Source organism: Erythrolamprus reginae, chromosome 1, assembly GCF_031021105.1.
Source record: "Erythrolamprus reginae isolate rEryReg1 chromosome 1, rEryReg1.hap1, whole genome shotgun sequence".
NCBI lineage: Eukaryota > Metazoa > Chordata > Lepidosauria > Squamata > Dipsadidae > Erythrolamprus > Erythrolamprus reginae.
This window is the reverse complement of record NC_091950.1, coordinates 152,413,006-152,439,376: the sequence shown is the minus strand read 5'-3', so window position 1 is coordinate 152,439,376 and position 26,371 is coordinate 152,413,006. Positions and strand designations below refer to the sequence as shown.

General features: G+C 45.1%; 1 protein-coding gene across 1 annotated transcript in view; it reads right to left on the bottom strand.

Annotated features, from left to right (window-relative positions):
• Positions 1-26,371, bottom strand: part of MAP3K2 (mitogen-activated protein kinase kinase kinase 2) — a 47,925-nt gene that overhangs the window by 10,807 nt on the left and 10,747 nt on the right. The window contains exons 2-11 of the mRNA XM_070729842.1: positions 16,848-16,910; positions 16,386-16,504; positions 16,020-16,060; positions 13,520-13,619; positions 10,243-10,356; positions 8,559-8,646; positions 6,436-6,554; positions 6,180-6,259; positions 5,996-6,063; positions 1,010-1,099 (exon numbers count right to left, since the gene is read on the bottom strand). Of these exons, the coding sequence (XP_070585943.1) occupies positions 1,010-1,099; positions 5,996-6,063; positions 6,180-6,259; positions 6,436-6,554; positions 8,559-8,646; positions 10,243-10,356; positions 13,520-13,619; positions 16,020-16,060; positions 16,386-16,504; positions 16,848-16,851 (823 nt within the window). The 5' untranslated portion in view covers positions 16,852-16,910. The remainder of the gene's footprint in view (positions 1-1,009; positions 1,100-5,995; positions 6,064-6,179; positions 6,260-6,435; positions 6,555-8,558; positions 8,647-10,242; positions 10,357-13,519; positions 13,620-16,019; positions 16,061-16,385; positions 16,505-16,847; positions 16,911-26,371) is intronic.

The window sequence follows — 26,371 nt, the reverse complement described above, 5'->3', positions numbered from 1 at the left end:
GTACATTGTTCCTACTCACTGTCATCTACTGAAAAACTGCTTTAAAAACCTGGAAAACCTTCCAGAACAAATAAGCTTTGCTGTTAGAAGTTGCAAAGAAAAGTACTGAAAATATGTTGACAGTCTTTAATTGTGGACTCTGTTAGTTCTTCATCTTTTCCATTCTCTTCCATGAATGGAAGGGCACATTTAGCTAAAACAAGAATTTAATTTTTTTTTTTGGGGGGGGGGGGGTCTTTAGGATTTTGAGAACATGAAGGACCAACTGGAAGTTTTCTCAGGTAATTAAATATCAACATTTGTGATCAAATTTGTATTATGCTAAATGTTTGGGTATTTTTGATAAAATGAAGCCTCCAAGGCTGGCAATGGGGCATCCAATCAGCCAAATGAAGAAGGAGGATATTTTTTCCAACTTCTTTGCAACTCCTTGCACCACCTCTCATATGATTGCAAAAGCTATCACAACTGTGTCAAACAGATCCTGGGGCTCGAAAACATACTTTACTTCCTCCCTACTTTCAATGTTGTTGACAGTTTAGCAGTGATACAATTTAGTGATGGCACAAGAGAAGAAGAGACCAAAAGTGGGAGGTACTGTTGATAGCTTCTGGGAGTAGTTTTTCTAAGAACAAATGCATTAAGATTCCTAAAAGCTTAAAGAAGCACTGTGGATTTTATCCTGTGTTTCCAAATGAGAATATTTTGCTGCTGCAAAATTGCTGTTTACTGGCAAGACAATCTAGGGAAGGCATGTATGCTCTGGAACTGTAAAAAAGTTAGCAGCAGCCTATATATGGTCACAAGTAAAAGGTTTCATTCTGCTATTCTAAGACAACCTTAAAAAGGTCCTGCTGACAAATGTTAGTTCCAAAAAAAAAAGAAAACCCCCAAAGATTTATAAATTCAAAATTAATACACAAAAACAATGCTCTATTAATTGAAAGTAAAACAAACCAAGAATTTGAAAAAAAAAAAAAAACAAGTAAGTCAGCTGGCCACAACTCACCGTCATTGTATTCTTGATGATGGTATGAAATATGATACCGAGGATAAGTTCCACCTTTGACAAATTTTTCAAATATTGGGAGGTCGTAATCTGAAAAAAAATATTTTTGCTTTATTACATTAAGAAGTATAAACTAAATAAAAATGAATAGAAAGGTTTATGTATTATCCCTAATTTCTAATCAAGAAAAAGCATAAATAAATAATATACTGTATCTATCACACTTAAATTAGGGGCAGAATACAAAGAACATACTCATATTGCTTTTTTAAAATAGCATGTTTATTTTAATACATATTTTATGCCCCAGAAATATTTTTTCTTTACATTCATAAACCTTTATTGCTGCAGAGGGATTCTTCATCTATTAATATACTATACGTGTATGGAGATTCTCAGACATCCAGATCATGGCTGTCCCAAAGGTGCTTTTTTCAAAAGGCAACTGAACTTTCTTTCCAGTTGCCTTTTGAAAAAGCACTTTTGGGACTACTATACGTACTATATTTTACTGTATAAATACACAAATTTCATCATTTAGATGCAAATTTGTTCAAGGGATATTGTTTTATTATCTTCTTGGTACGCATGATGGCTTCTGCTCATTCTCTTTCACTGTGGGAACATACATTCATTGCATCTGAAGCCCCCTTTGTTATCTTTTAAAGCTTTCAAAACAAGATTACAATATAACAAACATACATTTAAAAATTTTCCCCTGTATCTTTTAGAGTTTATTATAATCTTTTGGAGGTTTTAAGATGCTTTGCTCCACTAGATTATACTGCCAGTTCAACTGTGAAATTCAACTTTACAGTATACAGTGATCCCCCGCTCGTTGCGAGGGTTCCGTTCCAGGACCCCCCGCAACGAGCGGGTTTTCGCGAAGTAGCGCTGCGGAAGTAAAAACACCATCTGCGCATGCGCAGATGGTGTTTTTACTTCCCAGCAGCGAGGAGCCAAAGATTGGGGTTTCCCGCCGCCCACGCAAACTCCTCGCTGCTGCCGCGCCCGACAGGCACGGGTGTTTTAAAAGGTCTCCGCCGGCATGGGGGGCTTCTTAGCACCCCCCCCAAACCCGAGTTGGGGGTTCAGGGGGTGGTAGGAAGCCCCCCATGCCGGCGGAGACCTTTTAAAACACCCGTGCCGCTTCCGAGCTGAGTCCTCAAGCCAAGCGCAGAAGTTAGCCTTGAATCCCTTTGAATCCCGCCGCTTCTGCTGGATACGGGCGATGGGGGGGGCGAGCTGCCACAGCCCCTGGCTTCCACGCCGCTCGTCCCACCCACCGCCCGTATCCAGCAGAAGCTGCTGGATTCAAAGTGCTGGGGTGGGGGGCTGTCGGGACACCCCCCACCCCAGCACTTTGAATCCCGCCGCTTCTGCTGGATACGGGCGATGGGGGGGCGAGCTGCCACAGCCCCTGGCTTCTGCGCCGCTCGTCCCACCCACCACCCGTATCCAGCAGAAGCTGCTGGATTCAAAGTGCTGGGGTGGGGGGCTGTCGGGACAAGCCGCGCACAAAGGCCGAGGCGAGGCTGAGCAGGAGGAGAAGCCAACCAGCGAGGCGGTGGGCTGGGAGCCGCAGGCAAAAGGAGCTCGGGCATCGGAGCGCGGCGCTAGGCATTGTTCTCCGGACCCCGCCCGCTCAGCCCCGCGGCGGCCCTTTCCCTCTCCAGGCTGCGGGCGGGGTCTGGAGAACAATGCCCGAGCTCCTTTCGCCTGCGGCTCCCAGCCCACCGCCTGTCTCCTGCTGCCCGGTTTAGCCAGGACACGAGCGGCGAAATGACTTGGAGGAATGTGAAGCTGAAACCGGCCGGTTTGGACTTCCCATTCCTCCAAGTCACTTCGCCGCTCGTGTCCTGGCTAAACCGGGCAGCAGGAGACAGGCTTTGAGTTTTGGCTACGGGGGGAGAAGTAGGACTTTCCTAACTCCCTCGCCCCGCAGCCAAAACTCAAAGCCTGTCTCCTGCTGCCCGGTTTAGCCAGGACACGAGCGGCGAAATGACTTGGAGGAATGTGAAGCTGAAACCGGCCGGTTTGGACTTCCCATTCCTCCAAGTCACTTCGCCGCTCGTGTCCTGGCTAAACCGGGCAGCAGGAGACAGGCTTTGAGTTTTGGCTACGGGGGGAGAAGTAGGACTTTCCTAACTCCCTCGCCCCGCAGCCAAAACTCAAAGCCTGTCTCCTGCTGCCCGGTTTAGCCAGGACACGAGCGGCGAAATGACTTGGAGGAATGTGAAGCTGAAACCGGCCGGTTTGGACTTCCCATTCCTCCAAGTCACTTCGCCGCTCGTGTCCTGGCTAAACCGGGCAGCAGGAGACAGGCTTTGAGTTTTGGCTGCGGGGCGAGGGAGTTAGGAAAGTCCTACTTCTCCCCCCGCAGCCAAAAACTCAAAGCCTGTCTCCTGCTGCCCGGTTTAGCCAGGACACGAGCGGCGAAATGACTTGGAGGAATGTGAAGTTGAAACCGGCCGGTTTCAGCTTCACATTCCTCCAAGTCATTTCGCCGCTCGTGTCCTGGCTAAACCAGGCAGCAGGAGACAGGCGGTGGGCTGGGAGCTGCAGGCGAAAGGAGCTCGGGCATTGTTCTCCGGACCCCGCCCGCAGCCTGGAGAGGGGAAAGGGCCGCCGCGGGGGCTGAGCGGGCGGGGTCCGGAGAACAATGCCTGGCGCCGCGCTCCGATGCCCGAGCTCCTTTCGCCTGCGGCTCCTGGCCCACCGCCTCGCTGGTTGGCTTCTCCTCCTGCTCAGCCTTGCCTCGGCCTTTGTGCACGGCTTGTCCCGACAGCCCCCCACCCCAGCCCTTTGAATCCAGCAGCTTCTGCTGGATACGGGCGGTGGGTGGGACGAGCGGCGCGGAAGCCAGGGGCTGTGGCAGCTCGCCCCCCCCCCATCGCCCGTATCCAGCAGAAGCGGCGGGATTCAAAGTGCTGGGGTGGGGGGTGTCCCGACAGCCCCCCACCCCAGCACTTTGAATCCAGCAGCTTCTGCTGGATACGGGCGGTGGGTGGGACGAGCGGCGCGGAAGCCAGGGGCTGTGGCAGCTCGCCCCGCCCATCGCCCGTATCCAGCAGAAGCGGCGGGATTCAAAGGGATTCAAGGCTAACTTCTGCGCTTGGCTTGAGGACTCAGCTCGGAAGCGGCACGGGTGTTTTAAAAGGTCTCCGCCGGCATGGGGGGCTTCCTACCACCCCCCCGAACCCCCAACCCGGGTTTGGGGGGGTGCTAAGAAGCCCCCCATGCCGGCGGAGACCTTTTAAAACACCCGTGCCGCTTCCCAACTGAGTCCTGAAGCCAAATGAACCCGGGTGGCCGGGCGAGCAGCGAGCAAATGGCGGGTGGCCGGGCGAAGGGCGGGCGAAGGGCGGGCGAGCGGGGTGCTGGGGGGGGTTTCTCGCCCTCCCGCCAGCAAGAGGGGGGAGACCCAGGGAAGCCGCCCAGCAGCTGATCTGCCCGGCGGGGAACACCATCTACGCATGCGTGGCCATAGGAAAAAAGGGCGCGCATGCGCAGATGGTGTTTTTACTTCCGGGTTGAAAAATCGCGATGTAGCCCGTTCGCAATGGTCGGGGACGCAATAACCGGGGGATCACTGTACTAAAATTAAATTCTATCTTGATTTGAACAGAACTTAGTCAAGTACTGTCTCTAAAAGCTTGAAAGTCTTACAATTCTTACTGCAGCTCCAATTGTGAAGGTTGCAATGACTTAAAATAAATATGGTCAATATTTTATATCTGTAAACATCATGCCTACAGAGCTAGACAAATGGTTGTATAAATCCAAAGGAACTTGAAAAAATTGAAATTATGAATACATCTACTAAAATAAAAAGAGATGATTCTTTTTATCATTTCAGCAATGATTGCTATTTCTTATTTAATTGTTAGATATTTCTTTGATTATATAGCTGCATTACATATACTTCTGCATTTGCTACCATGATCTTTGACCAACTCAAACACTATATTGTGAAGCTTATACAGACTCAAACTCAATCCTGATAAGACGGAGTGGCTGTGGGTTTTGCCTCCCAAGGACAATTCCATCTGTCCATCCATTACCCTGGGGGGGGGGGGGAAACATTGACCCCCTCAGAGAGCGTCCGCAACTTGGGAGTCCTCCTCAATCCACAGCTCACATTGGAGAAACATCTTTCAGCTGTGGCGAGGGGGGGCGTTTGCCCAGGTTCACCTGGTGCACCAGTTGCGGCCCTATTTGGACCGGGAGTCACTGCTCACAGTCACTCATGCCCTCATCACCTCGAGGCTCGACTACTGTAACACTCTCTACATGGGGCTACCTTTGAAAAGTGTTCGGAAACTTCAGATCGTGCAGAATGCAGCTGCGAGAGCAATCATGGGCTTTCCTAAATATGCCCATGTTACACCAACACTCCGCAGTCTGCATTGGTTGCCGATCAGTTTCCGGTCACAATTCAAAGTGTTGGTTATGACCTATAAAGCCCTTCATGGCATCAGACCAGAATACACCCGGGTCCGCCTTCTGCTGCAAGAATCCCAGCAACCGGTTAGGTCCCACAGAGTCAGTCTTCTTCAGGTCCCGTCAACTAAACAATGTCATCTGGCGGGACCCAGGAGAAAAGCCTTCTCTGTGGTGGCCCCGACCCTCTGGAACCAGCTCCCCACGGAGATCAGAATTTCCCCCACCCTCCTTGCCTTTCGTAAGCTCCTCAAAACCCATCTCTGTCGTCAGGCATGGGGGAACTGAACTACCCTTTTCCCCCTAGGCCTATATAATTTATGCATGGTATGTTTGTGTGTATGTTTGGTTTTAATAAGGGTTTTTTAATTATTTTAAACATTAGATTTGTTACATGCTGTTTATTACTGTTGTTAGCTGCCCCGAGTCTACGGAGAGGGGCGACATACAAATCTAATAAATAAAATAAATAAATAAATAAATAAATAATATAAAACTTTATAACAATAACATTGGAAACAATGTCTGTTTGATTTTATGTACCAGGGAATTCTTGATGGTTATCAGGATAGCTCTGAGCTCTTGGCATCCGGGACTTAGGGTAGTTCTCTCTAGAAACACAAAACATTACAATATTACATTTTAAATAACTAAGAGCCTTCTGAATATAATAAGAAACTATGATTTGAAAAGTATAGCAGAAAGACAAATTATAAATGATTCTCACCCATCTAAAGGGCTATCAAGTGAAGGGCAACTTCCCGAGCCAGAATTTTCAGGGCTACTCAGTGATAATGGATCCAACATCTGAAAGAAAAGCACAAAAATGTACTGCAAAATTTTGGTTAGTTCAAGCCACATCAATAAATGGAATGGGAGATCCAATGTTAATCCAAAATTTAAGGGGAAAAAGGGGGCTCCCCAAAAACCCCTCAAGCTACCAGACATGCATGTAGAAGATCCTTTAACAAGAGAGTGCTTACTAAATCTTTTTCTGGAATGAACTCTCCCTCACTATTGATACTAGTGAATGATCCATTCCGTGCCACATGATCATCTGGAATGTATCCTGGAGGAGGCGAGCTGCTGTCACGAGTATAGCCTGTGGAATTTTAAAAAATGGAAAAAGATTATAAACAAACTTACCATCAGGATGTTCTGACCCAGCCTTATTAGAAACAAGAAACAGACTCCTTGTCCCAAAAAAACACACCTTTATTATCTCCTGTGAATTAATGGCATTCACACCAAAAAGTACAGCAATAATCCTTCAAAAAGTTAATTGCAGTTAACAGACCTTATCAATTCCTTGAAATAATTGCCAGGCAGAGTGCTTCCAGCCCAAAAGCTGTAAATTAGGTTTTGGCAAGTTTCTGAGCCAAATCTTCTGCAATCCGAACATTGTCTCCTAAAACCACCATTCCCCTTTCCTGCTATTTATTCCTCACTCAGGGAGGGGCAATTCAGGGTCCACATGTACCTTGCTTCCTGAATCAACTTCTTGTCCTCAGTTGTTCTCCTCTCCTAACAGCTCTGAACATACCTGCATCTAGAACAGGCCCCAGCTGTTCTTCCTCCCCATTTATCTCAGCTTCCGAAGGCAGCTGCCTCTCTGGTGGCTGGAAATGTGAGATGGCCCTGGTTCTATCTCTATTTCCAACACAGAGCATCCATCAGAGCCTTCTTCAGACTCCAGAATTGGCCCAAGTTTCTCCCCAACCTCTTCACCATCTGGGTCTCCCGCCAGGTCAACTGGCAACTGGCAGGCCACAACACAAGAATAATTTATTAATTTAAATTTAAATTTAAAAAAAATCAGGTATTTTCTTTCTTTTTTAATTACACATGCTGGAGAGCAAACAACTTTAGTACAATACAGAACAATTTCAAATACAAATATATTATGTACTTCTGTAATTTTCTATGTGGTATATAAAGTCTCAGAAGGAGATATATTTTATATACCGATACAAACTGGGAGGAATGTACTCTTTCAAAAAGAATGCTTTTGGTTTTTCCTTCTTCTTTGTTCACACAGTATTTCAGAATGATATTTCTTAATATAATCCAATATAGAGTGGTTTTTGATGTTTTGCTTTTAAGTAGTCAAAACATACTGTTTTTCCAGATAAAACTACAGCTATAGAAAGATACATTTTCTCTTAATTCAGACAATCTCCTGATGCTGAATATGTGTAATTCCCTCACAGAATATAAAATTATGGAATAAAAAGTTACATAAATTGGACAGAAAATATAAAATATTAGTCACAATTTCCTAATGTTTTCATTCTGACCCTATTTTGGATTTTTTTTCATTGATATGGAATTTTTACACCAGTTGAAATAGAAAACATTTAAAGGATCAAAAGAAAATATTATTTGATTTAAAAATTAAACTAATAAATGATTCTTGATGGTAAGTTTGTTAATAATCTAACAAAACAATTAATTAGCCTGCTTTAATTTTGGTTATTCTCAGATGTTTAAGTATGAAAATTTGGGCAGGACCTGAATGGAATTAAAAACTGAATTTGAAAAAGCTATACGCATTGAGATTGCATCACATCAAAATTTCTGTTGTCTAGTGAGATATTTGTTAAGTGCATTTTATTCCCTTTTACTCCAATCTTGCCGCACTGTTAGGTGAATCACTGCAGTTATTAAGTTAATAATGCAGTTGTTAATCCGGTTTTCCCAATGACTTTGCTTGTCAGAAGGCCACAAAAGGTCATGTCCCCAATCAAAAGTGTGAAAAATGGTCATAATTCACTTTTTTCAGTGCCATTGTAACTTCAAATGGTCACTAAATGAACTGTTGTAAGTCGAGTACTATCTGTATTCCTATAATCAAAGATTTTGGGTGCTTTACCTTGTTCTTGTTATAATGCTGGTATTACATGAATTTAGGTTTAACTTGTTTAATGTTCCTATGACTTTTCAATTATTCAAGATCCATACTGCGCATTAATCATTGGTCTTTGTGTGCGACAGTATTTGTATTGCTTCCTTTTGCAAATTACTGTGGCAGCACCAAAAGAAGGGTAACAGTTTCATTAATAAATTAAACCATCAGTTTAAAATAAAAAATACGAAGTGTCATTACCTATTACAGAATTCCTGTTTTTCTTTTCTGTTACTCTGAAAACTGTATTATCCAAATCTTCTAATGATGACAAGGGATCCATGTTATTCTAGAAGGAAAATATGTTTGTTTATTTATGATTTTAAAAAAATCTCTACCCTTATAAAAAAGGAAGCAACATTTTGTCCTAAATATAGATGACATCCAATGTTTTATTTCCACTTCCACAGATAATACTTCCCCCTACTGTTTAACATCTACATGAAACCGTTGGGTCAGATCATCCAACGACATGGAGTGAGTTTCCAACAGTACGCTGAAGACATTCAGCTGTACATCTTCATGCCAGCCAGTCAGATCGCACAGAGTTGGCCTTCTCCAAGTCCTGTCAGCCAAGCAATGTTAACTGGCGGGGCCGAGGGGATGGGCCTTCTCTATGGGGGCTCCGGTCCTCTGGAATCAACTCCCACCAGAGATTCGAAAGGCCTTTCAAAAGGCTTTAAAAACACACCTTTGCCAGCATAGCTGGGGCCATTGAGCATTGATACTCTTCTCTGGCTGATAGTATGTCTGTGATATTGGATGAATCTGGATGAATTGTTTTTTAATGTCTGTGGTTTTAAGATTTTGTATCTTGTATATATTTTACCTTGTACGCCACCCTGAGTACACTGGAGAAGGGTTGCTTAGAAATATAAATAAATTAAAAAATAAAATAAAATAATAAAATAAAATAAAATAAAATAAAATAATGGCTAGAACTAATTATTCTCCCTCCCATAGTCCTCAAATTTAGCTCTGAGATATTGAGGACTTCTGGTACAAAGTTTATGAAGATGCAATTGCAGATAACAGGGCTATTTAAAACCCCATTGGCACAAAATTCCAGTTTGATGACACTGGACTCTTCCCCAAATTTTTGCACGTTTCCAATAAGTTATTATAATATTCTATTATTTCCCAAGTGCACACATTCCAAATGTTAAGATCCTTAACATGAATGAAAAGTTAAAATATCTTAAGTGAAATTATTTAGAAAGAGGAAAATAAAGTTTCTGGCACACATGGGAATATTTATACACACATCTCACTAAGAAGGATAGCAATCGACAATTAAAATGTAGTTGATATATATAAAAAAATTCATCATCTTTTAAATTGTTTTGGGTTTTGGTTAGAATCTCTCTGGTACTTTTCTAATGATGTAACTATTTAAAAAATAACATTTCTAACCTTTAAAGTAAAAACATCGTAATGAATTTTGTGATTGCAATTTATATTTCATGAATACTCTATGAGCGTACATACATGGTTTATTATGTGCAATATGTACTATATTATTATTTAAACGTTGTTATACCATATATACTGCACAGACTTGGATTTTATGAGTTACAAATACAGATAATGTGCACATGAAAATAACCAAACTTCATAAGTTACAAGACAAAGAATGAGAATTCATGGAGACATTGTCCAAATAATAATTTTGACTTAGACCTTTTTAATAGATTTGATCAAAAATAACTTGTTAATGAAAACGAGCTTTGTGGCTTTCTGAAACTAGAACCTAAAGAAAAATACTCCTCCATAAAGGGAGGGGATAGATAGCAATTTTCCAGAGAGATTAGGCTGTTAGAGGTCACAAGCAAACAGAGGGAAAGTGTTACAGCAATATACAAATTTACACAAAGCCTTAACACACCTGAGTGTTTCCATGAGCAACGAGCAGTATCTTGAGGCTCTTCATGTGAACGCTGCGATCAAGGAGCTCCACAGCTTTGTCCAGATCATCCTGGACAGCTAATGGAATTACCAGCTATACATTGGAAAAATTCACAAAATTAAAGTACAAGTTAAATATAAATAATGTATATACACCTTAGGTTTTGTGGTCTGTAGGAACACCAACTGTCTTCAATAATTAGTATTTAGCAGAACTAAAGAATAGCATGCTAGAAAAAGGGTAGAAATGAGCGACAAAAAGGATGTTTAATTATGACAATTTGGCTAAGCAGGATCTGTAATCAGCAGAAAGATATAATCATAGTAAAAATTAACCAGGTTTTCCCATATCCCAAATACTACTTGTTAACAATACATATGTTCTTTATGGCTGTAGTTTTTGAAATTTAATGAGGCATATTAAATTAAGGCCTGTTAATACATGGAGGGAAGTAGATAAAAGAAAAATAAATCCACATCTGATTTGCAGCATTGAACTGATGAAATGTGCTATTTCATCATGTCAACTATTATTTTCTCCATAAAGGACAAGGAAAAGGATTTCGAGCAATCTGATCAAATATTCTAAGATTTTATAACTGCAATGCAAATGCTTAGGTGTTTTTTTTCTTTTTAATACTACTAAAATACTAAAACAAAATGCTAAAATAAAAAAAAAATACCAAAACAATGCTAAAAAACAAAATATTAAGAAAACCAATTTGGTCTAGTTGTTAAGGCACCAGGCTACAAACCATGAGTTCAGGTCCTGCCTTTCCCATGAAAGTCAGCTGGGTGACTTTGGGCCTATAACTTTCTCAGCCCAATTTATTTATTTATTTGTTTATTTATTAGATTTGTATGCCGCCCCTTTCCCTCTGCTTGTTGTGGTGGGGAAAACAGGCAAAGGAAGGTGTGTTGGATATGTTCACCTCCTTGATTTATTCGTAAAAAATAATAAAGGCAGGATACAAAAGAAACAAATAACAATTTCTTAATATTTAACTATTAAACAATATTTAATAAATATTTTATTACTGTTATAATTATCATCTAATTTTTTTTCAATTCTGCAAAAAAGAGAACTTTTTTGCTTTACAGGGTTACGAGTTCCTGAAAAATAACATAAACTTCAACATAAGAATATATATTAACTTTTTATATTATGGAATGTAGTTAACTATTTCACAAACTAAAGATGAATAATTGTATTTATTTATTTATATCCTGCCTTTATTATTTTTATAAAGAACTAAAGACAGCAAACCAATCGTATTTGGAAAAGACCTGTTCATGCCGTAAGCTCAGTGATGATTCCTGGCAACTACTTGGACCAGTTCTTGCAGTTTTCTAGGCAAAAAGTGGTTTGCCATTGCAAGACTTTTTGGAAGTGGTTTGCCATTGTCTTACCAAAGGTGGGATTTCTAGCCTGAAGGTGGGATTTCTTGCCTGATGCCTTAACGTACTATAGTTAAGTGAAGTGAAGTTTAGCAAACTTGAATTAGATTAAAAATACAGATTTAGAGAAGGGTAAGGTATAGCAGTAAGGTAGTAAATATAGTAAAGTAGCTTGAATGGCAAATAATATGAAGAGGAGAAAATCTGTAATTATGAATAGTTTCTGCCAACCCTCATAGAAATTACTTTAAATGGTATGGCATTTCTAGCATTCTGCCTAGATACATTCAGAAAAGTAAGATAAGTTATTATTGTTGTTCAATCTTCAATTGTTGATTTAGCAATGATATACTGTTACTGAAAGAGTTCTAAATTTTTAATGTCATATTATAGACAAGGTTGTTGTTTCTGATCATATTCTGCAAACTCTAACCAATTCACAGATTTTATATTTAATAACCTACAGTATGCTGATGATACCCAGTTCTACATCTCCACCCCATGTCCAGTCAGCGAAGCAGTGGAAGTGATGTGCTGGTGCCTGGAGGCTATTGGGGTCTGGTTGGGTGTCAACAGACTCAAACTCAACTCTGACAAGACGGAGTGGCTGTGGGTTCTGCCTCCCAAGGACAATTCTATCTGTCCGTCCATTACCCTGGGGGGGAATTGTTGACCCCCTCGAAGAGGGTCCGCAACTTGGGCATCCTCCTTGATCCACAGCTAACATTAGAACACCATCTTTCGGCTGTGGTGGGGAGGGCGTTTGCCCAGGTTCGCCTGGTGCACCAGTTGCGGCCCTACTTGGACAGGGAGTCTTTGCTCACAGTCACGCAGACCCTTATCACCTCGAGGTTCGACTACTGCAACGCTCTCTATATGGGGCTACCTTTGAAAAGTGTTCGGAAACTTCAGATCGTTCAGAATGCGGCCGCGCAAGCTATCATGGGCCTCCCTAGATACGCCCACGTCTCGTCAACACTCCGCAGCTTGCATTGGCTGCCAATCAGTTTCCGGTCACAATTCAAAGTGTTGGTAATGACCTATAAAGGCATTGTACCAGAATACCTATGGGACCGCCTTCTGCCTCACAAATCCCAGCAGCCTATTAGTTCCCACAGAATCGGCCTTCTCCGGGTCCCATCGATTAAACAATGTCGTCTGGCGGGACCTAGGGTGGCCCCGGCCCTCTGGAATTAACTCCCCCCTGAGATTCGAATTTCCCCCACCCTCCTTGCCTTCCGTAAGATGTTGAAGACCCATCTATACTGCTAAGCATGGGGGGATTGATTTCTCCCCTTACCTTTCCTGACTCAACATATGAGATTGGTATGATTGTTTTAGAATTGTTAGTTTTTTATAATAATGGGGCTTTTAATATAGTTTATATTGGATTTTTATTTTATTGTATCTATTGTTGTGAGCAGCTCCGAGTTCTCGGAGAGGGGCGGCATACAAACCTAATAAATAATAATAATAATAATAATAATAATAATAATAATTATTATTATTATTATTATTATTATTATTATTATTATTATTATTATTATTATTATTATTCTTAATTTATTTTCCAATCATATCTTCCAAAGGAGTTGTATTACATTTCTTAAAAAATATATAACATTAAATATTTTTGTTTCCTTTTCCTATTTTCCAAAAACATACTGAAAAATCTTATTACATCAATACACAATTTTATGAAATATTATTTTTATGAAAATAAAAAGTTACACTATAAATGGCACAAGGAGTGTAACCCACTGCAAACCTTAAATATGTCCCAGAGCTTCAAATAGTTTTGACACCAAGTTTTCACTATATCAACATTGCAAAGAACAGTCTAAAAACCCATTATTTACCTCATTATTGCTGTAATACAAATTCATGGACTGTCCAAAGGCAACTTTAGCTTTTGATGCAAGATCTTCTAGTTTGATAGGTCTAGAAAACTGTAGGATTCTATAAAGTAGGATACAACTTTATTAGAAATAATTTAGAGGAATGAAAATTACACATTATAATTATGAAAGTCCATCTTGAAAAAAAGGAAAGGCAAACTACTTTTCCCAATAATTGAACCAGCTGAATTCAATTGTAATGGAGAACTGAGTTCTCATTCCTTTCTTTGCCTCTACAAAAGACTAAATAAAGGCTTATCCCTTTCCTTTCCTTCCAAGGGAGAAACTTCAACTTCATGATTTCAATTATGACTGGTATCTCAAAATATTGCAAAATGCAATAACCAAATTACAGTGATCCCTCGATTTTCGCGGATTCAAACTTCGCGAAATGGCTATACCACGGTTTTTCAAAAAATATTAATTAAAAAATATTCCGCGGTTTTTTTTTCTATACCAGTTTTTCCCACCCGATGATGCCATACGTCATCACCAAGAGTCACTTCTCTCTCTCTTTCTCTCCTGTCATTCTCTGCTTCAATCATTTTCTGTCATTCTCTGCTTCAATCATTTTCTCATTTCTCTTTTTTCTCCCTTTTTCTATCATTTTTCTCTCTCTACCTTCCACTCTCCCCCCTCTTGCTCTCTCTCTTTTTCTCCCTCTCCCTCTCTGTGAGAACACCTGCCCCCACCTCTCCTGCAGCCCCCTCGCTGATAGCTGGGACGAAAGTGCTCTCAGCTAAGGGACTGTGAGAGGGGCGAAGCAGGCATTCTCAAAGCGCTCAGAGCGGCTACCAGCCGAATGAGGAGGATGAGAAGCCGTAGCCGCCAGCGCTGCTGCAGGAGGACCCGTGTCCGAAGAAAGCCGGTGAGAGGGGTTGATTGGGCGGGCGGGCGGTAGCGGCGAGGGGGCCGGAGGTGCTGGGGGGGCGGGGGCAGCCGACATTCAAAGCAATCTTTGCCAGCCTCCGCACTTTCGTCGCTCCCTGCCCTAATTTCAAGCCCGGCTCCTTGCGCTGCCTTGAAAAAGGGTGCGTGGGGGTAGTTTTTGGCTGTCCATAGCCAAAAATGCTGTTTTTACTTCCGCACCGCTACTTCGCGGAAAATCGACTTTCGCGGGATGTCTTGGAACGTAACCCCCGCGAAAATCGAGGGAACACTGTATACCTTATTTCTTACCACTACAGGAGGAGGCTAATGAGCTTACTGACAATAAAAAGATTATTTTGTTGGGCTTATACAAATTTCCCAATAAGGTATTAGAAAGCCTTCCTAGGAAGTTATCTACTTAAGTACAAGTATCATAGGATAAACCAATGTAAACTAAACTTTAATTTGCAACATTTTAACTCAGCCAAGTATTCTAGGAATTAATTTCTATATTAAAAATAATTTGTACTACACGATTTACAATTTCACATGGAATATAATATATCAGCATTTTGAAATTTGTTTGCCAGAATAACCTGTCTGTCTATGTAGCTATTTAGACATCTTGGCCTGAAATAAAAACCTAAAGATTGCAGTATAGTATACTATTTCATCTATTATTTAAGCAGAAATTCAAAATTAAACAAAAGTCATCATACTTTTATAGTCATTGGATTCTGACATTTGCTCAGTGACTGTTCAAAATTACAAAAGTGCTGAACAAGGAGAGTTTACAACAGGTCCTCAGAATTCTAGTCATAGCAGCCTCTCCACAGTCACATGATCATGATTCCCAACACTCCCTGCCAGCTTCCCTGAAGCAAATCTAATGGGGAGCCTGAATAGAAGTCAAAAGTCACTCTTGTTGCTTTTAACCTTTTTATCATTTTTATTTTATTATTTCAATTTATAGGCCGCCCATCTTCTGATGGACTATCTATCTTCTGATGGACTCAGACAGCCTATAAATTGCCACAATTCTGTAGTGCCTGTCACCCACTGACACTCACTCACATTCTGTATGACCTGCCTGCAACACCTTTCCCTATCATTTGCCTGTGCTCCATAGCACTTATTTGCAATATGTTAATCTGCCCTCTAGAGTACCTGTCTATGGCATCTCCCTGTCTTCCACTGCACCTGCCCACCTGCCTGCACTTCGGAACTTTTGCCCCTCTGGCATCCCTCATTTTGCTTGCTACTTTAAGATTCCAGACTCTTCCCACTTAATGACCCACACAGTCGTGGGGTTACTATGGTTACTATGGCTGCTGGAACCACCACTGCTAAACAGTGTACCAATAGTTATGTAACATTGCATCTATGTCTTGATTTTTTAAGTTCCTGAACCAACTGCAACCTTAAACTGTGCAGGTTTTTTTAAAAAAATCACTAATTGTTATGGTTTTCAAAGATTGAGTAGGTAGTTTTAAATTAAGTCAAGATTCTATAAACTTATGAAACAATGAAAAAATGTAAAAAGTTCTCATATTTGGAACATAACAGAAATTTGCTAAAATGAGTTATTTACCTTTTTTCTCCTCGATGTTCAAATTTGACTCGTATATCATTCTGTAAGAGAATTACCGTATATAAACTTATTTATAGTATTCAATGGCATTGATAAAGATATCCTTTCAACAAGCTTATAAAAACATGTATCTGGAGGTAAGGATTGCATACAAATTTTTCCAATCTTTTGAAGCATTATTACCCGTATACTGATTAGAAAGGAACACACAAAATAAATCAACATATACAGCATGTATGTTTAAAATCTGTTGTGTAATTTTAAAACCATTTCATTTAAACTTCTAAAATATACATACTACAAATCAATGTAAAAATTATAGGCAAAAATTCTTCAATGTGCTGGGCAAACACATTATATGATCACCTGTTTTTTGGGTGAAGTTAACTTTCCCTTTCCCATTTCTTGAAGCGGCAAAGCAGGACGACTTGCCTTATGAAGAACTGCCAAATCCTGCATGATTGAATTCAAAGCTTGCTGTTCATCTATGAAACAAGGAAATGCACTTGTCAAACTAAGTTTTTAAAAATCATAAAAAACAAATCGATTAAGAAGCGTAAATAGAATGTAAGGATAGTTTGCATTGTAACTTTAAAAGCATTCGTAATATGGATCTCAACACCTTGATATTAGATAGTAATTTTGGTAGTATTCCTTCCTTTACTTATATTTTCTGTCAGCAACAATTGTATTTTATTCTATTCATATGTTTATGTGATTTAAAAAAACACCCTAGAGTTTTAATATTAATCATTTAATATTAATCATTAATCATATTTAAATTTAGTCTTGGATTATTACATCCTCAGGCATATGTTTGGAACTCACCCATAATGGCATCCAGCAAAAACGAATTTCAGAACAGTGTTCCCATTAGAATTATTTTATTGCCTAAACAAATAAAAAAACAAAAATGAAAATGAAATGAGACAGGTATGATAAGTGTCTAGCTTCTATAAACTTTTGGTTAAATCAACTTTTCTCCCCAAGATTTAGCATCATTAATATTCAATCTACTGTGTTTCCCTGAAAATAAGACCCTGGAATAAGCACTTGGCCTTATTGCCATGCACTCAAAAGCTCGATTGGGCTTATTATTAGGGGATGTCTTATTTTGGGGAAAACAGGGTACATGGATCAAGACTGTTGAACCCAACCTTTTCAAGTAAAGATACTCTCCCTCCATAGTCCTTAAGTCAGAATAAAACAAGCAAAACAAACCCTGAAGCAAAGGGTTCACTTAACCTTCATAGAAACATAGAAGATTGACGGCAGAAAAAGACCTCATGGTTCATCTAGTCTAACGTTATGCTATTTACTGTATTTTATCTTAGGATAGATATATGTTTATCCCAGGCATGTTTAAATTCAGTTACTGTGGATTTACCAACCACGTCTGCTGGTAGTTTGTTCCAAGCATCTACTACTGTTTCAGTAAAATAATATTTTCTCACTTGCTTCTGATCTTTTTCCCAACTAACCTCAGACTGTGCCCCCTTGTTTGTGTTCACTTTCCTATTAAAAATACTTCCCTCCTGAACTTTATTTCACCCTTTAACATATTTAAATGTTTCAATCATGTCCTCCATTTCCATTCTGTCCTCCACACTATGCAAATTGAGTTCATTAAGTCTTTCTCGATAAGTTTTATGCTTAAGACCTTCCACCATTTTTGTAGTCCGCCTTTGGACCCGTTCAATTTTGTCAATATATTTTTGAACATGAGGTCTCCAGAACTGAACACAGTACAGTGATCCCCCGGGTATCGCGATCCCGATCATTGCGAACGGCTATATGGCAATTTTTCAACCCGGAAGTCAAAACACCATCTGCGCATGCGCGCCCTTTTTTTTCTATGGCCACGCATGCGTAGATGGCGCCGGGCAGATCAGCTGCTGGGCGGCTTCCCTGGGTCTTCCCCCTCTTGCTGGCGGGAGGGCGAGCGGCGGGCATCAGCGAGGAGTTTCCCCACCGCCCACGCAAACTCCTCGCTGCTGCCGCGCCCGCCGCTCGTCCGCCGCCTGCCTGCCCGTGCGCCCGCCGCTCGCCCGCCCTTCGCCCGCCCACGCCGTTCGCTCGCGCCGCTTCCCAGCTGAGTCCTGAAGCCAGAAGGCAAAGGCGAACTTCCGCGTTTGGCTTCGGGACTCAGCTGGGAAGCGGCGCTGGGGTTTCCCCACCGCCCACGCAAACTCCTCGCTGCCGCTCGCCCGCCCTTCGCCCGCCCACGCCGTTCGCTCGCGCCGCTTCCCAGCTGAGTTCTGAAGCGAATTGGCTTCAGGACTCAGCTGGGAAGCGGCGCGAGCGAACGACTTGTCCGCGGCCTGCCTGCCCGCCCGCCGCTCGCCCTTCACCCACCCACGCCGTTCGCTCGCGCCGCTTCCCAGCTGAGTCCTGAAGCGAATTGGCTTCAGGACTCAGCTGGGAAGCGGCGCGAGCGAGCGGCTTGTCCGCCGCCTGCCTGCCCGCCCGCCGCCCGCCCACGCCGTTCGCTCGCGCCGCTTCCCAGCTGAGTCCTGAAGCGAATTGGCTTCAGGACTCAGCTGGGAAGTGGCACGAGCGAGCGGCGCGAGCGAACGGCTTGTCCGCCGCCTGCCTGCCCGCGCGCCCGCCGCGCGCCCGCCCTTCGCCCGCCCACGCCGTTCGCTCGCGCCGCTTGCCAGCTGAGTCCTGAAGTGAATTGGCAATAGCGCAGCAGTCTCCAACATTTTTGGCACCAGGGATCCGGGAGGAAGCACAACCTAGATCCCAAACATGCAACCAGTCCTTAGCCCTAGGATTAGGGACATCTGCTATAGTACATGTCCTGTAACTATGATTTGCTTATATTTGATATATTATTACTTTGTTGTTACTTAATAGTTTCAGATACGTTGCTGTAAATTTTAGATGCTTTATATTTAATGTAATTTTAGTGTTTAATAGAGGCTGCAGCCCGGATTTTACCTATCAGATGCTAGTTAAACCATTCTAAAAATGTCTTTTAACCCTATATTAAATTTTATTTGCTCATTATCTTGCTGCAATTTTAAATGTTATATTTAGTATAATTTTAATGTTTACAAATCTTAGATCTCACTTATTAGACACTAGTTAGGTCATTATATTAATGTATTTTAACCCTCTATTGTATCTTGTTAATGCATTAGTTGTACTGATCTTTGATTATAAGTTAAACTGATCTGCCCTAGTAGTATATGTTTACCATTCAGCTGGGGATCAGTTTGACATTCATATATATTTAGTTCTCTAGAATGATGGCAATAAATATTTGTGATGTGTATCTTTCTATAAAACTTCTCCATAACATTTAAATTATAGTACTATAGAACGGTTAGTCTCCTGAGCTTCCTGGACATATTTTCTTATATTTCTACATCATCTTTACATGATGATCACTTAATTTTTCTGACTGATTTCATTCCTAAATTTATTTATTTATTTATTCATTCATTCATTCATTCATTCATTCATTCATTCATTCATTCATTCATTGGACTTATATGCCATCCTTCTCCGTGGACTCGGGGCGGCTTACAACATTTTAATAAAAAATACAATAGATTAAAACATTCTAGGCCAATTAATAGGATAATAACTTTAAAAAATTCTTATAACTAAGCATTTAAAATCAAAAAGTCATCAAAAAATGTGTGCAAAATATCAGACTGTCTTATAATTTTACTCTGAATTTGTTTGTTTGTTTGTTTGTTTGTTTGATTTGTATGCCGCCCCTCTCCGAAGACTCGGGGCGGCTCACACAACTTATATTACCTACGAATCCTCTTTAAGTCATCTTAACCAATGCTGCTTTTGATCAATCTTGGTTGGGTTCACAAAACCCAGTAATTCCCGATTATGGAGAAAATGGCCCCAATAGTTTGTGTGCTCCAGAATCTTCTTTTAAATCTTCCCATTATTATCTTATGCCACCTAGGAATTATGTGACATAATAGGAATACCTGTTATGTCTTTGTAACTACTTTCCCACACACACACACACACATACTCCAATATGCAATTTCCAACTCTTCTTGCCTTTAGGAAAACTGTTAAGACCTGCCTCTTCCCTCAGGTCTACTAAGGAGCCTATAGAATGGAAGCCCCACTATAGTTATTTTGTTGTGATTCACCACCATTTTACATTTATATATTGTTCATTTATTGTTATATGGTAGTGATGGCTAACCTTTTTCGGACTGAGTGCCCAAAACACACATGTGCATGAAACCCCAAAATGCAACGCACATACGGCCCCTGCACATGAATCCTGCCCCTGTGCATTCCCCCGCATATGCACATCTCCCCCTGTGCACATACGCCACCCCTGTACATGTGCCCGCCCCATGTGCCCCATCCCCCATTCAGTCTCCCTGCACACCTCGCTCTCTTATGCATGCCCCTAGGCACGCCCATGCCCCCACACATGCGCGGCAGAGACCTGAAGACCAGCTGGCCAATAGGAGGCACATAGATATGCGCGGTGGAGCTGAGTGGAGTGACGGCTTGCGTGGCCAGAGGCTGCTGAATGCCACCTCTGGCACACGTGCCATAGGTTTGCTGTCACAGTTATATGGTGATCTTTTTTATTTTTTTAATTTGTTGTTCATGTGGTACACTACCCAGAGTCACGCTATTTGAGTTAGGCAACCATACAAAGAAACAAATAAATAAATAAATCCTCTCTTAAGATGACTAAAATTTACCATATGCATTGGTTGAATTTCAAGAATATTAACAGCAGCTGGCTAAAACACTTTCATTTTATTTATTTATTATTTATTTGTATGCTATCTATTTCATTGTTTGAGAGAATTCTGATGGCTTACAATGTATAACAAACATTGACATAAAACAATTATAAATATAAAAGCAAATTAAAATTGCAGAGGATTTTAAAACAATATGGGGTTTGCAGCAGAACAGCAATGGCATTTTTGCTGTTACTGCACCAACCACCCCCAGCCTTTAACTATTCCCTCAAGTTCCTAGGCACACGGAGCCATATCTATTGGCATGCGAGCCACTGCTCTAGTTCAGCTCCAACGTGTATGTGTGTGCCAGTCAGCTGATTTATGGCTCGCACAGAGGCTCTGGGAGGGCGTTTTTGGCTTCCAGGGAGCCTCCGGGGAGATGGGGGAGGGTTTTTTTTACCCTCCCCGGCTCCAGGGAAAGCTTTGGAGCCTGGGAAGGGCAAAACATGAGCCTATTGGGCCCACCAGAAGTTGGGAAACAGGCCATTTCCAGCCTCCAGATGGCTTCCAGGGGGTGCGGGGAAGCTGTTTTCACCCTCCCCAAGCATTGAATTATGGGTGTGGGGCACTTGTGCATGCACGATAGCATGAACACATGCTCTTTCTGCACCCAAGGAAAAAAAGGTTCTCCTCCTTCTCGCTCCTACACATTCCTACTTTCAAACATATTCACCACAGACTGCTATTTAAAACATTTGCAGTTGGACTTTAACACTAATAAAGCACATTGCCAACATGGTTATGAGAAGGGATTATGGGACATGTGACTCAGATCTTGTAGAGGGTCCTAAATTGTTTATCCTTGATTTAGAAGATCAGGGTAATCCAGAAGTAATCAAAGAACTAAGCTGCTTGAATAGAATTACCTTAAAGATCATATGCAACACATGAACTGTTTATTCTGTCTTAAATTGTGCTTTTTAAAATATTTTATGTCATGTATCTTTTCAGTGCCAGGTGTGTGTGTGTGTGTGTGTATTATTTATTGATTGGTTGATTTTAAGGTCTCTCTCTCTCTCTCTCTCTCAGCCCAACCCATATTACAAGGTTGTTGTGGAGAAAATAGGAGGAAGAGATAGTTAGGTATGTTTGCCACCTTTAAGTATTTATAAAGAAAATAAGTCAGAATATAAAATAAATAAGATTCAATAAAAGCACAGTGAAAATTATTTATTCACAAAGGCCCTGCTGAATCATCCAACTTTATTTCTTTGTGGAAAAGCATTAAGGCAAAGGTTAAACTAATATTTACAGGGAGGCTATATCACATTATTATTTATCTAATAGTTTTTTTTCTGTGATAAGCTGTTGGCGCCCTGCTTTCCCCAAAATAAGACCGTCTTATACTTTTTTGAGCCCTGAAATAAGTGCTTAGGAAATAAGTGCTTGATCTTATAGATGTCTTATTTTTGGGAAAACAGGGTAGTTGGGGGAGTCAATCCTGAAGGTACCCTAGTGCCAACCATATACAGCTTTATAGGTACAGTGGTACCTCAAGATACGAACCCCTCGTCTTACGAACAACCCGTGATACGAACCCGGGGTTCAGAAAATTTTGGCCTCTTCTTACGAACGTTTTTCGTCTTACGAACGCCAAACCCGAACTTCCGGGTTCGGCATTCCGGAGGCTGCTGGGAAGCCCCGCAGCCCGGCTGTCACCTTTTAAAACAGCCGGGGGGCTTCCCAGCAGCCTCCCGAAGCTGAACCCGGAAGTTCGGGTTTGGCGTTCGGGAGGCTGCTGGGAAGCCACCCGGCTGTTTTAAAAGGTGACAGCCGGGCTGCGGGGCTTCTCGGCGGCGGCGGCAGCAGGTTGGTAAGACGGAAAACGTTCAGGAGGCCGCTTTGGGTTTTTGGCTGGGAGGGAAGGCAGGAGGTCCGGCGCTGGGGAAGGGAGTCAGGAAGGTCCTCCTGCTCCCCCCTCAGTGAAAAACACAAAGACGGTCTGCTGCCGCATGACAGGCAGGGCGGAGCAGCATGGAGCAGACCGCCTTTGTATTTTTGGCTTGGGGGGGGAAGCAGGAGGCGCAGGATCGGGCGGGCGGCGGGCGAGGCGTGACCGAACGGGCCCGGCTCAGGCTAGGACGGGGCGGGCAGCGGCTGGGCGCGGCGGCGAGGGTGCGTCCGACTGCTTGGCTTCCCTCGCCGCCGCAGGCAACGTGCGTTGCGAACTTTCGGGCCGGCCAGGCTCAGTGGATCAAGCCGTGCCTCCTGGGCTTTCCGTCACTGAGCCGGCGAGGCTCAGTGATGGGAGGCGCGGCTTGATCCACTCAGCGGCCCGGAAAATTGCAGCTCGTGTTGCCTGCGGCGGCGAGTGAGGCCAAACCGAGAGCAGCATCACCGCGGCTCCTGGCTCGGTTTTCCCCGCAGCCGCAGGCAACACGGGCTGTGATTTTCCGGGCCGGCGAGGCTGTGACAGGAGGCGCGGCTTGATCAGGGAGGCGCGGCTTGATCCGCTGAGCGGCCCGGAAAATCGCAGCCCGTGTTGCCTGCGGCGGGGAGGGAGGCCAAGCCGAGAGCAGCATCACCGCGGCTCCTGGCTTGGTTTCCCTCGCAGCCGCAGGCAACACGGGCTGTGATTTTCCGGGCCGGCGAGGCTGTGACAGGAGGCGCGGCTTGATCCGCTGAGTGGCCCGGAAAATTGCAGCCCGTGTTGCCTGCGGCGGGGAGGGAGGCCAAGCCGAGAGCAGCATCACCGCGGCTCCTGGCTCGGTTTCCCTCGCAGCCGCAGGCAACACGGGCTCCGATTTTCCGGGCCGGCGAGGCTGTGACGGGAGGCGCGGCTTGATCCGCTGAGCGGCCCGGAAAATCGCAGCCCGTGTTGCCTGCGGCGGGGAGGCCAAGCCGAGAGCAGCATCACCGCGGCTCCTGGCTTGGTTTCCCTCGCAGCCGCAGGCAACACGGGCTGTGATTTTCCGGGCCGGCGAGGCTGTGACAGGAGGCGCGGCTTGATCCGCTGAGTGGCCCGGAAAATTGCAGCCCGTGTTGCCTGCGGCGGGGAGGGAGGCCAAGCCGAGAGCAGCATCACCGCGGCTCCTGGCTCGGTTTCCCTCGCAGCCGCAGGCAACACGGGCTGCGATTTTCCGGGCTGGCGAGGCTCAGTGACAGGAGGCGCGGCTTGATCCGCTGAGCCTGGCCGGCCCGGAAAATCACAGCCCGTGTTGCCTGCGGCGGCGAGGGAGGCCAAGCCGAGAGCAGCATCACCGCGGCTCCTGGCTCGGTTTCCCTCGACGCCGCAGGCAACACGGGTTGCGATTTTCCGGGCCGGCGAGGCTCAGTGACGGAAGGCCCGGGAGGTGCGGCTTGATCCAGGAGGCGCGGCTTGATCTGCTAAGCCTAGCCACCTTCCCCAAGGAGCCTCCCAACCGCAGAGGAGGCAGGGAGAACTTTGCACCACTTCGGAGCCCAGCGCAGCGCATCGTTGGGAAAACCTTCAAGGAGATAGTGGCAGCAGGAAAGAAACGGGCTCCGAAGCGGCGCAAAGTTATCCTGCCTCTCCACCTCCTACCCCTGCGGCCGCCTTCCCAAAGGAGCCTTCTGGCTGCCCAGGGGGCGGGGTTAGCTTTGTGCCGGGGGAGCGGGGGCTGCCACCCGAGCGCTCTTGCCCAGCGGGAGGCGAAGCACTGGGGTGGGGGGGGGGCTGTCGGGACACCTCCTACCCCAGCACTTTGAATCCCGCCAGCCAAGAGGACTCGGGCAGAAGCTTCTGCCAGACACAGGCGATGAGGGGGAAGCTTCTGCCCGAGTGCTCTTGGCCGGCGGGATTCAAAGTGCTGGGATGGGGGTGTCACGACAGTCCCCATCCCAGCACTTTGAATCCAGCAGCTTCTGATGAAGACGGGCGGTGGGCGGGGCGAGCTGCCACAGCCCCTGGCTTCCGCGCCGCCCGTCTTCATCAGAAGCTGCTGGATTCAAAGTGCTGGGATGGGGACTGTCGGGACACCCCCATCCCAGCACTTTGAATCCTGCCGCTTCTGCTGGATACGGGCGGTGGGCGGGGCGAGCTGCCACAGCCCCTGGCTTCCGCGCCGCCCGTCTTCATCAGAAGCGGCGGGATTCAAAGTGCTGGGGTGGGGGCCTGTCGGGACAAGCCGCGCACAAAGGCCGAGGCAAGGCTGAGCAGGCTGCGAGCGCTCTGCCAGGCGGCCAAGAAGCATTCAGGGCGAAGTCACTTCGCCCTGAATGCTTCTTGGCCGCCTGGCAGAGCGCTCGCAGCCTGCTCAGCCTTGCCTCGGCCTTTGTGCGCGGCTTGTCCCGACAGGCCCCCACCCCAGCACTTTGAATCCCGCCGCTTCTGATGAAGACGGGCGGCGCGGAAGCCAGGGGCTGTGGCAGCTCGCCCCGCCCACCGCCCGTATCCAGCAGAAGCGGCAGGATTCAAAGTGCTGGGATGGGGGTGTCCCGACAGTCCCCATCCCAGCACTTTGAATCCAGCAGCTTCTGATGAAGACGGGCGGCGCGGAAGCCAGGGGCTGTGGCAGCTCGCCCCGCCCACCGCCCGTATCCAGCAGAAGCGGCAGGATTCAAAGTGCTGGGATGGGGGTGTCCCGACAGTCCCCATCCCAGCACTTTGAATCCAGCAGCTTCTGATGAAGACGGGCGGCACGGAAGCCAGGGGCTGTGGCAGCTCGCCCCGCCCACCGCCCGTCTTCATCAGAAGCTGCTGGATTCAAAGTGCTGGGATGGGGGTTTCCCGACAGTCCCCATCCCAGCACTTTGAATCCAGCAGCTTCTGATGAAGACGGGCGGCACGGAAGCCAGGGGCTGTGGCAGCTCGCCCCGCCCACCGCCCGTATCCAGCAGAAGCGGCAGGATTCAAAGTGCTGGGATGGGGGTGTCCCGACAGTCCCCATCCCAGCACTTTGAATCCAGCAGCTTCTGATGAAGACGGGCGGCACGGAAGCCAGGGGCTGTGGCAGCTCGCCCCGCCCACCGCCCGTCTTCATCAGAAGCTGCTGGATTCAAAGTGCTGGGATGGGGGTTTCCCGACAGTCCCCATCCCAGCACTTTGAATCCAGCAGCTTCTGATGAAGACGGGCGGCACGGAAGCCAGGGGCTGTGGCAGCTCGCCCCGCCCACCGCCCGTCTTCATCAGAAGCTGCTGGATTCAAAGTGCTGGGATGGGGGTTTCCCGACAGTCCCCATCCCAGCACTTTGAATCCAGCAGCTTCTGATGAAGACGGGCGGCACGGAAGCCAGGGGCTGTGGCAGCTCGCCCCGCCCACCGCCCGTCTTCATCAGAAGCGGCAGGATTCAAAGTGCTGGGATGGGGGTGTCCCGACAGTCCCCATCCCAGCACTTTGAATCCAGCAGCTTCTGATGAAGACGGGCGGCGCGGAAGCCAGGGGCTGTGGCAGCTCGCCCCGCCCACCGCCCGTCTTCATCAGAAGCTGCTGGATTCAAAGTGCTGGGATGGGGACTGTCGTGACACCCCCATCCCAGCACTTTGAATCCCGCCGGCCAAGAGCACTCGGGCAGAAGCTTCCCCCTCATCGCCTGTGTCTGGCAGAAGCTTCTGCCCGAGTCCTCTTGGCTGGCGGGATTCAAAGTGCTGGGGTAGGAGGTGTCCCGACAGCCCCCCCCCCACCCCAGTGCTTCGCCTCC